Raw genomic sequence first — 14,049 nt, forward strand, 5'->3', positions numbered from 1 at the left:
GGTGTAGACACGGTGTAACATTGGTTTTGCTTTGTTTCACAGAACTAAACGTTGCCTGGGTTGCGTACGTATGTGTGGGGCGGAGCTATCAAAATAGGGCCGAGACCCTTTTGGGGTAGGGGCGTGTTTGTTTTGGTGATTTCAAATGTCAACATTGGTTACCAGAAATTGCTTACCCCACCTTTAAATAAAGCTACACATTGATATTCAGTGCTGGGTCCTCAAATTTACATAGACATTGGAGACAAGTTCATTAGTGCTCAGAGTGGAGAAGCGTAACTTCAAAAAATATCAAATTAGATTTATGGTTTCATCCAGTCTTATTTCTTTGCACTGCTTTTATCTTTCTTGATTAAAAAAATTTAATGAACACTCATTTTTGGAGTCACCACCTTGATCCTCTTTGACACTTGCACTGTTGTGCTATCTTCATTCCAAAGAAGATTATGGGAAGGATGACAGAAATACACTTACGCCAAAATCAAAGCAGTTGAAGGAGGAGTGGAAATAGAGTCTGGGTCCAAGTCCATACATCTTGAGAAACATCTCTGTAAGAAACAGGCCCAAAAACAGGAACTCTGCATAGTCTGCAATAGAAAGGAATCACTTTAAAGTTAAGACTATTGATCAATCCACAGAGAGAAAAGTTTCATTTTGCTTGTGGTCTTACAAAGGAGACTAGACAACCACTGAGGCTGCTTGTGGTGTACGATGGCAACACAGAAAGTGTTGAGGGCCACCAGACTCAGAACGATCCAGTAGAAGGTGTGAGTCTTCACCATACGGCGAACAGAGATCCTTAGCATGCGTTCTTTCCGACGGAAAAAGGACGTTGGTCCTCTTTTAGCACTGCGTATGCTGGCTCTGTTCAATGGCATCCCTGATGGACAAAAATATTTATGAACGAGCAAAACAAGTTGATCCACTTTTGTATACTTCTTGATTGAGTAAGGAGATTATTTCAGCTGTATGTGAATGATATTCTGAAAAAATGCATATAACGACATGTGGGTAAATATTTAGCATCATCTAGACGGGATATGAAGGAGACTTGTTGGAGGAAACCACTCACCTACAGACGATATGTCAGCATACTGTTCCTCTGGAGCTCTCCGAACATCATCCACCCCTCTTCTCTTTATTGTGGTGGCTCTTTTTAACACTGAGAACACATACCAAATAATTTATCCCATGATCTTATCTTATTATATTTCTTTTATTTCAAACTAAAGAAATAACAGATTAATAAACCAAAAACTGTAAGAAATAAAAGCATATACGGGTTATAAAACATTGACAGACACTTGATTTGCATTTTGGTCATGTCACGCTGGATAGTCCTGCCCATGTCGTGTGGGAAATTATTGTATTACATGTTCCCAATTATAAATAAATAAATAAAAATCATTCACATTTTTATGTAACTCCAAATATGTTTATCACCTTCCAAAAATCTATGTATAAATTTTTTATTTGTATTTATTTGTTTATTTAATCATCATTTAATCAGGGACAATGCACTTAAATAATGCATAAAATCAATGTAAAATGTGTCAGGGTGGCTAATTTCCATCTGTAGCCCCAGGGTAGGTAGAAAAACTGAACCTAAAGCAAATTATTAAAATATTATCTGGAAAATATTTACTTTGTTTTTTTTTTGTGTTTTTTTTTAATCAATGATGGTAACTTTTCATAAACATCGAACATGTTTTGGTTGGCTTTGATTTTGTTGAGTCCTGCAGAATTTATGATTTAAATGCCTACAGAGAAACTATGTATCACTGAAAACTGCAGCCAGCTTAGGACATGATATGACAAATGTACAGCCATCACCCCGTTGTAATAATTTACTTCTCAAGCATTTATAGAATATAACAGGCTTGACAACAGCAACTGAAAGTTCCCCAATTTATCAAAGCATCTAGCCTAATAGCTGGCACTAAGGGATGCATTCAATTGCAAATAAATCTGCTTGTTAGATTTCGCTGTTGTCATGGCAACAATGAAGTAAATACGAATGCCTGCAATTACATTTTATGTTTTAAACTCTCTTCAGAGTGCAACCTGGATACCTACTGCTGTCAAGCCTCATTTACAAGGGCCAAAACAGGTCTCAGTCTCTCCTGACCCCCTAAAAATTGTTTTCCATATAGGCCCCAGTTTTTTAAGAAAATCATCTTAAATGGGATGATGGGACGTTTACAGCAGAACAGCAGGGAAATCGAAATAACAGTTCACCATGGTAACTGCCTGCTTTCCATTCACACAGCCTCTTGGAAGCTGTCAATCAACATTTAATAAAAAAAAAAAACGTTTGATTCTGGGGAAAACCTGTCGCCTTGTATAGGGTTCGGATGTCATGGGTGTCATTCGGATGGGTCTTCGCTTCACAGATGTGCGCCATGAGCAGGATCATGGCGTTCTGTTTATTGTGACATCAGTCTATTGAATATACAATCCCTGTGATGTTTTATGGGACCAGAACAGGCTTTATACGCCAGAACAGGCTATTGAATAAATGATGAAATCTGGGACAGAGAGAATGGGTATTTACTAGTGTGTTCAAAATAATCATATGACCCTAACCCTGACACATAATTAAAAAACTGCATCCCACAATCTACGTGGGAAAATGAGAGAAAAACAGAAGAGGTCAAACATCTCACCATCCAAAGCAGAAGGTCCTGAATTCTTGTTCTCCTCTGCAAGCATCACCTCCTCTGCAGAATAAAAACGCACTTGCATTTGATCAAGTTGTACACATGCAATTCACTGAAAAACTAGCATTTAAAAATCTAATTTATATAGGATTTTGTAAAATTTAAACAAAGAAACCAATGAATAAGAAATATTTAAGATTTGCACTTTTTCGAGATCACTAAACAAGCAAGCAAATTTGTGACATTGATCATGTGCACCGCTTTTTATTTTCAGATTTTCCTGCTTCTAGCACAAAGAGCATTCTGGATCATTTTTGCTGATGAACATGATCATTAGGTTTTGGAAATTTAACTGCTGTCATTTAAAGCATTATGAAATGTATATATTTCTAGTTTATGTTTCACTTGAATTGTTACACTGATATATAGCAAATATAATTTGCCATGAAAAAATTGCAAAATAGAAGCATTTTCTTTCACAAGTGTGTCTCTTTTTAACGGCACTGAGCATCTGCTGTAGAATGGGGCGATGCTGTGGCACAGTGTGTTTTGACAGATTTGATTTACTTTATTTGTTTTGCATGGTGCATTTGCCAGCTCAGTATGTAAGAGTACCTGCACGGTCGATCCAGGCCCGGTATCCGTTCAGCTCCCTCTCGATCTGTTGCTGTCTTCTGAGCTTCATGAAGGATCTTCGGTTCTCTACCCGCTCTCGCTCTTTAGCAAACTCCCTACATGAGCCAACAGAATACAATTACCCACACAGAGAAGAACCACAGGGATGACACACTTAATTTATCAAAGTGTTTCACCTGCAGAGTGAAGGAATGAAAGGCAGAGAGAGAGGCTGCATCCCAATTTGCATAATTTTTTAAAGTTTAAATCACACCAACTTGTGGCATCTACATATTACATCATCACTGCTAAAGGGGTCATATGATGCATTTTTATGTATTCCTTTTTCTTTAGTGTGTTATGTTGCTGTTTGTTGGCAGAGTCACGCTCCACTCTGATACATTCTGCTCAAGTCGTGCAAACTCACAACATTATTAACTGTTTTTATAATTGCTTTGGAAGCTGAAGCTTGTGATTATGGTTACATTTCTGACACATGCTTGTGATGTTCGGTCAATCACAATGCACTGGGTCAGCTGGCCAATCCGAGCACACTGAGCTTTTTGGAGGAAAGGGCTTTGTAGAAATCAACACGCTTTAGAAAGACTGGGAATACAGGAGCTACAATAATGTACAGTATGTGAAAAATAATGTGTTTCTTGAATATTAAAGCATGCTAATATATTCGGTTACACCTAATACACAAAATAATGATCTTTGAAAATAGCATCACATGACCCCTTAAACATTTTTTTTTTTCATGAAGAAACAGATTTTAAAAAATGGCAACAAATTGATAAGTTTTTGGACATAAAATGTATTGAATTTTAAGGTAATGAATTTAACTTACAAATACTCACATTATAGTACATGACAAAGAGGTATGTGTCATCAATTTATTAAAATCTCAGTTATGTCTCACCACTGTTGTATTGACTTTCGTCATACTCAAATGTATAAGCTTTTATGTCACAAGAGAAGTATGCCCATTTAGCTTGCACTGGAACTAAACTACCGGTAAAAAGTTTAAAATAATTAAGGTTTTTTAATGTTTTTCAGCAAATTAGAATGATTTCAGAAGGATCATTTGACACTGAAGACTGGAATAATGGCTGCTAAAATCCAGCTGTGCCATCACAAGAATAAAGTAAATTTTAACATGCATTAAAGGGTTAGTTCACCCAAAAATGAAAATTAGGCTGTGTTTTACTCACCCCAGAGCCATCCTAGGTGTACATGACTTTCTTCTTTCAGACGAATCCAGTCGGAGTTATATTAAAAATTGTCTTTGATCTTTCAAGCTGTTTAATGCCACTCAGCGGGTGTTGCACGCATCAGTCCAAAAGAAGTTAAATAAAAAAGCGCCTATCCATTAAAAAAAGCGTCTCACACGGCTCCGGGGGGTGAACAAAGGCCTCCTGTAGCGAATCGATGCGTTTTTGTAAGAAAAATATCCATATTCAAAACGTAATAATCACTTTAATGTAGCTTGCACCAACATTTGTACACGGAAGCAGCTCCGGGCTGATGACGTATGAGTTCAGTCTTGCGCATGCTCCGGTGAGTCTCTTGAAAACCAGCGTTTTTTTATAGGATCAAAGGAAGCAACGTTTCCTTACTTGAGCAAAAGAAAACCAGTCTCCTCTTGGCTTATATCGAAATCCTCTGACATTCTTCTTTACAAATCCTCGTTTTGTACTTCTAATTAGTGACCGTTGTTTTGTTTTGATCTCTCCGTTGCGTTTCCGCGTTCGTCACTTCTGAAAGAAAGTCATATACACCTAGGATAGCTCTGGGGTGAGTAAAAATTTTCATTTTTGGGTGAACTAACCCTTTAAAATAGAAGTTTTTTTTTATTATAATATTTCACAATATTAAGGTTTAAACTGTATTTTTCATCAAATAAATGCAGCCTTGATGAGCACAAAAGACTTAATTAAAAAATATTCAAAAAACTTTTGATTGGTAGTGTTTGTGAATACAGAAAAATGAGAGATGTGTAGAAAGAGAAACAGACAAAGCCACTGTATGTGTAGTAACTTAATCTTACCTCTTGTCTCCAGAGATGAAGTTAATACATTTCACATTAACCTCTGATAAAACTCATTACCCCTGTGTCAGCTCAGACATCGGGTTAGATGTAGAGTCAGTTTGTCTTAAGAGTCCATTGTGGAAAACAATACTTACCCTGACAGGACTCCTAATACCAGATTCAACACAAAGAAGGAGCCAATTATTATTAGAGGAATGAAGTAGAGCCAATTCCAAGTAGAGCCTAAGGCATCGTTGGTCTGTGCAAACACAAAACAGGAAGTGATTAAAACAACGAAAATAATTCATTATGATTTTAATTTGCAGTAGCTACTAAATCTACTAAATGCCTGGGTTCAGATGGTCAGAAAACCATAAACCAAGCCCTTGCAATGGTGACGATTCAGTGGGGCTCTGCTCGGCAGTGCAAAGGGTGTGATCAGTGCGTGGGCAGGTGGCATTGCTGCCCAGCTGAGCTGAGAGGGTGTTCCCCGCATCCCGACGCTGCTGCATCAGCTCAGTTATGAGTGTGAAAAACACCTCTATCTGTGTCAGCATGACTCACGTCAACGCATGACACCATGTGACTGATTAAAAACACTGTGGACTCTTCCAGACATTCAAAATTATGAGATCATGATTTTTAAAAATCATTTTAAAGTAATCAGACCCTCAAAAGATAATTTTCACCAGATGAAATATTTTAAAGGTGAGCATAACTAGAAAAAAAAATTAACTCTAGAAATGTCCATGGCTTTTCAAGATTTTCCATAAAGTACCAGAAATCAAAATTCACCTTAAAAAATAAAAAATGACAATTCTTATGTTTTAATGGAATGTTGCAGTGTTACAACACAGAAGTGGACTGACAGGTCTTTTCAGTGCAAATTAATTTGGCACTTGGTAAAAGCAGTCGATGTAGTCATCGACTCATCCTCAAAAATCATGAATAAACATCAGAGGTGCAAACAGTAACACCTCCAATCTTTCCAATTCCTTCAAACAAGGTCTCTAAGCTTTCTTTTTGTTGTATAAAGATTTTATCTCAAACTAAATGCATGAAAGCCTGAGTAAGTCCTCCTCCACAAAAATTACATATTAAAACTAAGAAAATGAATTTCCATGCTCAGATACCAGCACTACTGGATGACAGTGAAGAACAGAGCCAACTCAGCATATAAATGGCACTAATATGATAGCAGTCAACCATCCAAGCTAATTTCACCAAAAGCTCCAATAATCTAATGCAGAATAAAGATTGTATCTAACACCTCATTTTCCAGTACTTGGAGCTGTTTGGAGATAAAACCACTTTGACAAACCCTTCCAAATGTCACTTGTTATGAAAAGGGAGTTGTTACTGTGCTTGAATCAGCTTGAAAGAAGATCAGAAGTCAGGGAAAGCTACACAGTGTTGCATGCTGTACAGTAAGTACAACCAGTGTACGAATACGATCACAGATGGATAGAATCCGGAAAGAGGAAGTTCTTCAAAAATAAACTGCAACTATTTCAGCTAAAATGGACCAACCATAAGTGTAATTTCATCATTCAAAACTAGAATGATTTATGTTCTAATTTTGGGGAGAACAGAAGGAACAGGATTAGGGAACAATGTAAATGTAAGCTGCCTGCATGAACACAACAGATCAACGTCTCCCAAAGCCACGGTATCAAGAAAAAGCAAAGACACGCTCATCCAACCAAAAACTCAACCAGTGTACTTTACAACCAGTCATTAAAATGCATATAATGTGAAATACTACAAAGAAGCTAATGACCCAGTTTCATCTAACAACAATATGTGGTAGATTAATGATCAAGTGAGATCTCCCGAGGAAGACTTTAACATGAAGTAACGATTCAACACTGGACTACAATAAGATCATAATTTTATGTATTAGGATTATAATACAGAAGTGTCATCATTCCAAGCACAGGAACAAAACTGCTACATATCGTTCAGCTGAGAGAGTAACTCACATTATAGAGTACAGCTGTCCAGCCTTCCATGGTGATGCACTGGAATACAGTGAGTATGGAAAATAAGATGTTATCAAACTGAGTGATGCCATCATTGGGTCCTTGCCAGGGGCCAGTGCAGTTATAATTTTCAGGACAAGGCTTGGCCCCACACGGGAAGTCAAGTTCAGATGAGTCTGCTCTCTCAGAGTCTGCATGAGATGAGAAAGACTTTTTTTTCATGAATTGCATACTGACTGTATAAGTGTTCAACTTTTACATTTTTAATAATATATCTGTGTCATTTGTTTGCTTGTTTTGCTATTTGTTATCATGCAGCTAATAGAAGAGGCCAACAGAAGGAGGAAGTGTTTACTTCCTGTATGGGAGGAGCCGATCCCCTGACTGGTAGGTCTGTATGGAAGGATTGCCAAATTTTATTTTCTGCTCTTGCAAATGTCAATGATGGTATACTTGTCAATAGTAATCTTAAATTTAATATTTAATAACATGCATGTGCATATAGTCCACTCACAAAATGAAGATTCATTTACTTCCCCTCATGTTGTTCCAAACCTTTATAACTTTTTCTTCTGTGGAACAGAAAGGAATATATTATAGGAATATATAAGAATGTTGGTAACCAAACGGTTTTGGGTCCTATTGACTTTTGCTGTATGGACAAAAAATACTTTGGGAGACAATGAGACCCGAAACTTTAGTTACCAACATTCTTCAAAATATCTTCTTTAGTGTTCCACAGAAGAAAGAAATGCATACAGATATGGAATTACTTCAGGGGGGAGTAAATGATAACACAGTCTACATTTTTGGGTGGACTATCCCTTTAAGAACATGGAGTTATTTGTGACCCTAAAAGATGTTAAATGGTTGTCAACTTTCAGAGAAAAAAATTTTTAACTGAAAATTTTCTGAAATACTGTTTTCATTTTTTTTTTTTTTTTTTTCATTTTTTAAGAATCCCAAAGATTTAAATATTTGGTTTGGATCCCAGCATCTGAAAAGCACATACATGTAATAAATATATTGATGTACTCTATGTCTGTACATATGTGGATGTGTGGGTCTGTGCATGTTCTTGTTCCTGTGTCTGTCAGAGTGTGATCCTCCTTACCTGTAATGTTTGAAAAAGCTACACATCTTTTGTGGAGTTTTCCACTGTAGAACTCTAATCCAATAATAGCAAACATGAGAATGGCAAAAAACAGCAGCAGACCAATCTGTAGCAGTGGCACCATCGCCTTCATTATGGATTTAAGAACTATTTGCAGACCTATAAAAAAACATGAATATATATAGATATCAATAAACCTTACTACACATAAATAATCAAAAGAAAAATATCAATCTGTACTATTCATTCCTTCACATGTGGAAAAACTTTTAACACTACAGCATCCACATGTAAAAGAACAACTATAACACTGTGTCCTAACCAAGTGTGATGTGACAAATTACAGATACATGGAGTGGGTTTTTGGACCAGTGAGATTTCTTTGTGCAGCTACCAAAATAATTGGACACTTTTTAGAAAATGCCTTGCATGTAGCTTGTTGCATTTTATGTCTTGTTTTATCACTTTGCACCTGATTAGGATGCAGTTTCAAATGAAACAACACAATGTTTGATTAAGATACTACATACACATGTAGTATAGATACAATGATATGATTAAGATAATGTTTGATTACATACTAGGAATGCCAGAAACCAGTTTAAGGGGCCGTAATACCCTCACAGCCCTGAGCGTGCGCAGGTCTAATGAAATATTCATGTGGGCTCCTGCTGTGGCCAGAATCCTGTTAACAAAATAAAAACAAACATAGGTTAGGCAAAGAAACTAAATCAACAGAAAGTATGCAGGATATATGAATATTTCACAAATATGTTAATGATGATATTTTGTAAACTATGCAATCTCCATCATTAGTGACACGGTAATCAGCGCGATAGTGATGACTCATAGTGATACTGTAGGTAAAGGGGAGTAATTAGAGCAGTGGTGCTCAATCTGTGTGGTCCTTAATGAGGTAATCCCTCGCAGTGAATGACAGCCAGCACACTTTCTAATAAGGGTCACTTCTGATTCACAGCTTCCTTCTAAGCACAGGTGATATTCAAGCATGACCAATGAGTCATCTCTGTCTTTCATTCCACATGGTTGTTCATGTATAGCCACAATCAGACAGGAGCATACAACTTTAACATATAGAGAAACTGATTTTTCATATTTGTGTGACAATAATAAGATGCCAGTTGGAACCAGATGTGACACTCATGATGGATTTAAAGGGACAGTTCACCCAAAAATTAAAAAAGTGTCTTTACATATCTGTACCTTGTATATATGGATGTGTCTATACACATCCTGTGGTCTGTGTGGGTCCTAGCGCCCCAGTATAGTGATGGGGACACTATACTGTCAACAAGCACCGTCCTTCGGATGAGACGTTAAACCGAGGTCCTGACTCTCTGTGGTCATTAAAAATCCCAGAGTAGAGTAGAGGTGTGACCTCGGCATCCTGGCCAAATTTGCTTATTGGCCTCTGATCATCACGGCCTCCTAACAATCCCCATATCTACTGATTGGCTTCATCACTCTGTCTCCTCTCCACCAATAAGCTGGTGTGTGGTGGGCGTTCTGGCGCACTATGGCTGCCGTCGCAACATCCAGGTGGATGCTGCACACTGGTGGTGGATGAGGAGATACCCCCTGACAATGTAAAGCGCTTTGAGTGCCTAGAAAAGCGCTATATAACTGTAATGAATTATTATTATTATTATTATTATTATTACTTATTTATCCATGGAATTAGCCAACTATGAAAAAGAACAATGGAAACATAAAACCACAAACATTTCTTGAGGAACATGTGAGATGTCTATACTTAGAAAAAAAAAAATCCAAACTGTACTATGAGCGATTTTTGCATATACTGTATAGTATATATTTTCTTTTAGAGGTATGGCTTGGATGAGTCAGTAGTCGTTATAATTAGCTTTATATAAAAACAGTAAAGTTATATGGTATGTCCTCATTTGCATAGCTATGAAAATGTGTATGAAAAAAAATAAACAAATCTAAAGGGGGTTACCTGAAAAAGTCACTGCTCTGAGGAAAAAAGGAGTGTAAATGTGGACAATATATAAACACAGTATTTGAACAATGTAATAAATGCATTTTCATGATTGATCATTGCTGTTGAGGAACTTAAGTAATCATACCCATCCCTACTAGCACCCTCCCAAGAAGCTAGCCAGTAGGACCCTGCAATAATATGATATGATTATTGTTGTTCTGATTAGAATGAACAGAATCCCTCATCTCTCAAAGGGAACCCATCAAGGGCATGGCTCATTATAAAATGCAAATGTTGTCTCTTATTTGCTGCGCCACCTAACAGGAAACAGCAACTCGTCTGTGATGCTGCATGCAACACTCAGAGGGAAATGAGAGGAGCATTAGTGTGTGTGAGAAAGAAGCTTTTGTTGGCAGCATTCGGTTCCTGACAGCTACCCACTGGATGCCATGTGTGTAACCTGGGATGAACCGTCCTTTCCAACATCTCAACCAAAGCTGAAATTCTGGATTCTCTCATATCCCAATTCACCTGGCACTCCTGTTGTTGGCTAATTAAACTTCATCCCCTTCCACCCCACTAAGATGAAAAAGACTGCCAAAGAAAGGTGTATGAACACAAGACACATAAAAAAGAGGAAGATACACAGAGACTGAGCGAATCATATGAGAGCGACTTTATACACAGAATTTGGCTTTAGCTGAAGCAACTGAGAATTTATCTCCACTGGTTTCCAAATTTTGAATTCAACAGATGTTTAAAGACACGTCCAGTGTAACAGGATGAAAATAAATTATGGAAAATACTGATTTAAACAAATAGAAAACAGATCAAACAGAATGTGCCAATTTATACAGTTCTCTTGTGCAGAATCTTATTTGACAAATATACAAATACAATGTTTTGTTGTTAAGTTATTAATGTTTTATTAATTCATTTAAGGAAATTCATGAAAATAATTATGAAAATGTTCTTATCTACTATATGGGAAATACACAAAATTGCTTTTAACATTGTTAAACAATTTATTTTACAGATACATTTATTTTACATAGTTTAATTAGTACACTGTGGCAGCACATAAAATGAGTTTACCTAATATTAATATGTTCAGAAGTATCTACAAATACAAAACTGTAAAATCTTTAATTTGATGCACAATTAAAAGTGAGCCATTTGCATTTGAACTTTATCATCATAAGTTCAAAAAAGCACATTTTAAAAAAAGCACGTTTTTTTATCTGCTGTAAGTGTAGATGAGGCTACGGTATTCTGCAGAACCCTTATTTCTGCCAACTTCCTATAGCCATGCTCAGCGTTAATGAAGACCTGCATTAAACTATGCATCAGAGATAAAATAAGACTTCAATACAGCCTTAAACAGCTCCTGTAGCCCACCCATAGTGAAATTAATAAGTGCATAGCACAAACCACAGAATATTTCTCACTCAATATTTTCACTTCTTTTTTAGCAGGGCTTTATAAGAGTGGAATATTAATCCCAGATTGTCCTGCATATTAGTCACATCTGGGGTGTCAAGGTAGCAGGATGTCAGCGACTCTAATTAGGACCTGAGAAAGAATTAAAATAGCAGCACAGGAATGAGATGAAAGACTTCACTAAAAGACTGCTAAAGAAAGAAAGAGAGAAAATTGCTCCTACAGCTTCTGGGAGTCTTTAAATGGCAAGGCCACAAATGGTGCAATCAGAAAAAGATTTTACAAAATCTTAAAATGGATAAAAAAATAAATGGAAAATGTTATGATTACATTGATACTCTGAGACATCCGACAATATTATGTTGCATTTATTAAGTGGCAAAATGATACCTGTCACCATGAAATCTGTTGTGAAAAGTTTATAAAACTATCATGCCCCCTGCAAGTATTGAGATGAATCCATCAGTACAAATTGTGTAACATTAGCACATGTTCAATTATGCTTACATAATTCATAACAGCTTGTGTTTATAACGTTAACATTTACAAACCATCACTGCCTAGAGACAAACACTCTCTAAGCCTAATGCCAAGATGCATTCATATCTATATACACAGAAAAAAACACTAATTTCATGCAAGGATAGCTCCTTTCTCACTTTGAGAGGAGGTTGAGAGGAAGGAGAGAGATCTTGATTGTTTTCACTGAAAACAATATTGTGTGTAGGCGGGTCAGGAACACAAAGCTGGTGTGAAGACAATTCCCTGGCACTGAATGAACAGCATGACATGTTACCACTAACAAAAGACCAAAAGACCATAAATATAGCACAGAACGTGCTTCCTGTGATTCATGTAAGCCTGCTGTATAACCAAAGTTCATACTAATGATTAACACGAAAGATTCAGCTGCAAATATATAGAAATGACACTGTAGTATTTTCCACAAATAAAGAAATTGTCAAAAAATATGAATAAATGGAAGTAAGCCCTGTAACCAGCAGTGCAGTAAGGGATCAGGTAAGTCATGCGCACTGGGAATCTTTTTTTTTTCTAATAAACACAAGGTAGCGCTAATTTCATATACAGCACACAGCGAATATGACATGAATATGACATAGTAGCCAACTTGATATTGCGCTCTATGGTTTAAAATCAAGAATTCAAAATCTGCTGACCATGCATATGCAGTGACAGCTTAACTCTCCTGTCCGCATCCAATTTGCATGGACAGATGCAAGAAATGCACACTTCAAAAGATTTCACAACAGGATTCGGCAAAGTTTGCAAGGTTTGTGAAATGAAATTTTCATAAGCAGGGCTCCAGACTGTGACCAAATGGTCGCATTTTGCGACCATTTTTTCTGCCTGTGCGACTAAATTTTGTGTGCGGTCGCACTGGCGCGACCACTGCATTGTTCAACTCATAAGTGCTGCCATTTCTGTTGCATATGAGAAACATCAAACGGCAAACGAAACTGAAAGCATAACAGAACCGCGCTACTCATTTGAACTGCGCAGCGCTTAAGCCCCGTTCACACTACAAGCGACAAAGCGACACAATCCCATTAATTTTAATGGAGAGCTGGCAATTTCTGGTGACAAGTGCGACAGCGGCTGTTGGCGCCGGATGGGGCGTGTCCAGCGAGGCGACAAAGTTCAGAATCCTTCAACGTTATGCAAATGAAGAGCGACTTTCGTGAGCGACAGCTAATAGGAAAGAAGACGGCAGTGCTCATGTGATTGTTCTCCTCTCAGCCGTAGAAAAACATACGCAATGGAAAAAAGTAGGCTCTGTTTCTCATTCATTTTTGTTTGTATGTACGGATTTAATTCATATTTATATTATATTTAGTCTTTTGCCTCCAAAATGTTTGTATTTGCACGAAACCTGATTCGCTGTCAAGGCAACCAGAAGTGAGAACGCCCACTAGCAACCTCATCGCCAGCCCCTGGCGACATGAAGCGACAAAGTCGCTGCTAGTGTGAACGCAGCTTTAGAGTGTAGAGCCTGGTTTACACTTGCCGCTTCAGCAGGAGCGCAAAGGTGCGCGCAGCAAAAATGACGTGAATATTGAGGAAACGATGGATAGTTTTCATGCTAAAGTAAAGAAAAAGACCGCTTCCTAAACCAGAGAAGGTGAACATGTTGGTATTCTTGTGGGGAAAAAAACATGCAAGCACTGTCAACGACAGCAAGTTTAGTTTTACTTTTCTTTTTGTTTTCATTTTGAAAAGCT

At 37.3% G+C, this 14,049-nt stretch overlaps 1 protein-coding gene across 1 annotated transcript in view; it reads right to left on the bottom strand.

The window, feature by feature from the left end:
- Window positions 1-14,049, bottom strand: part of LOC107755285 (voltage-dependent R-type calcium channel subunit alpha-1E-like) — a 91,075-nt gene that overhangs the window by 13,257 nt on the left and 63,769 nt on the right. Inside the window, exons 5-13 of the mRNA XM_016572033.1 lie at window positions 8,985-9,088; window positions 8,404-8,562; window positions 7,290-7,480; window positions 5,463-5,566; window positions 3,276-3,391; window positions 2,667-2,720; window positions 1,073-1,162; window positions 671-880; window positions 475-587 (exon numbers count right to left, since the gene is read on the bottom strand). Coding sequence (XP_016427519.1) covers window positions 475-587; window positions 671-880; window positions 1,073-1,162; window positions 2,667-2,720; window positions 3,276-3,391; window positions 5,463-5,566; window positions 7,290-7,480; window positions 8,404-8,562; window positions 8,985-9,088 — 1,141 coding nt within the window. The remainder of the gene's footprint in view (window positions 1-474; window positions 588-670; window positions 881-1,072; window positions 1,163-2,666; window positions 2,721-3,275; window positions 3,392-5,462; window positions 5,567-7,289; window positions 7,481-8,403; window positions 8,563-8,984; window positions 9,089-14,049) is intronic.

This window comes from Sinocyclocheilus rhinocerous, unplaced genomic scaffold (genome assembly GCF_001515625.1).
Source record: "Sinocyclocheilus rhinocerous isolate Xijiao unplaced genomic scaffold, SAMN03320098_v1.1 scaffold2637, whole genome shotgun sequence".
Taxonomy (NCBI): domain Eukaryota; kingdom Metazoa; phylum Chordata; class Actinopteri; order Cypriniformes; family Cyprinidae; genus Sinocyclocheilus; species Sinocyclocheilus rhinocerous.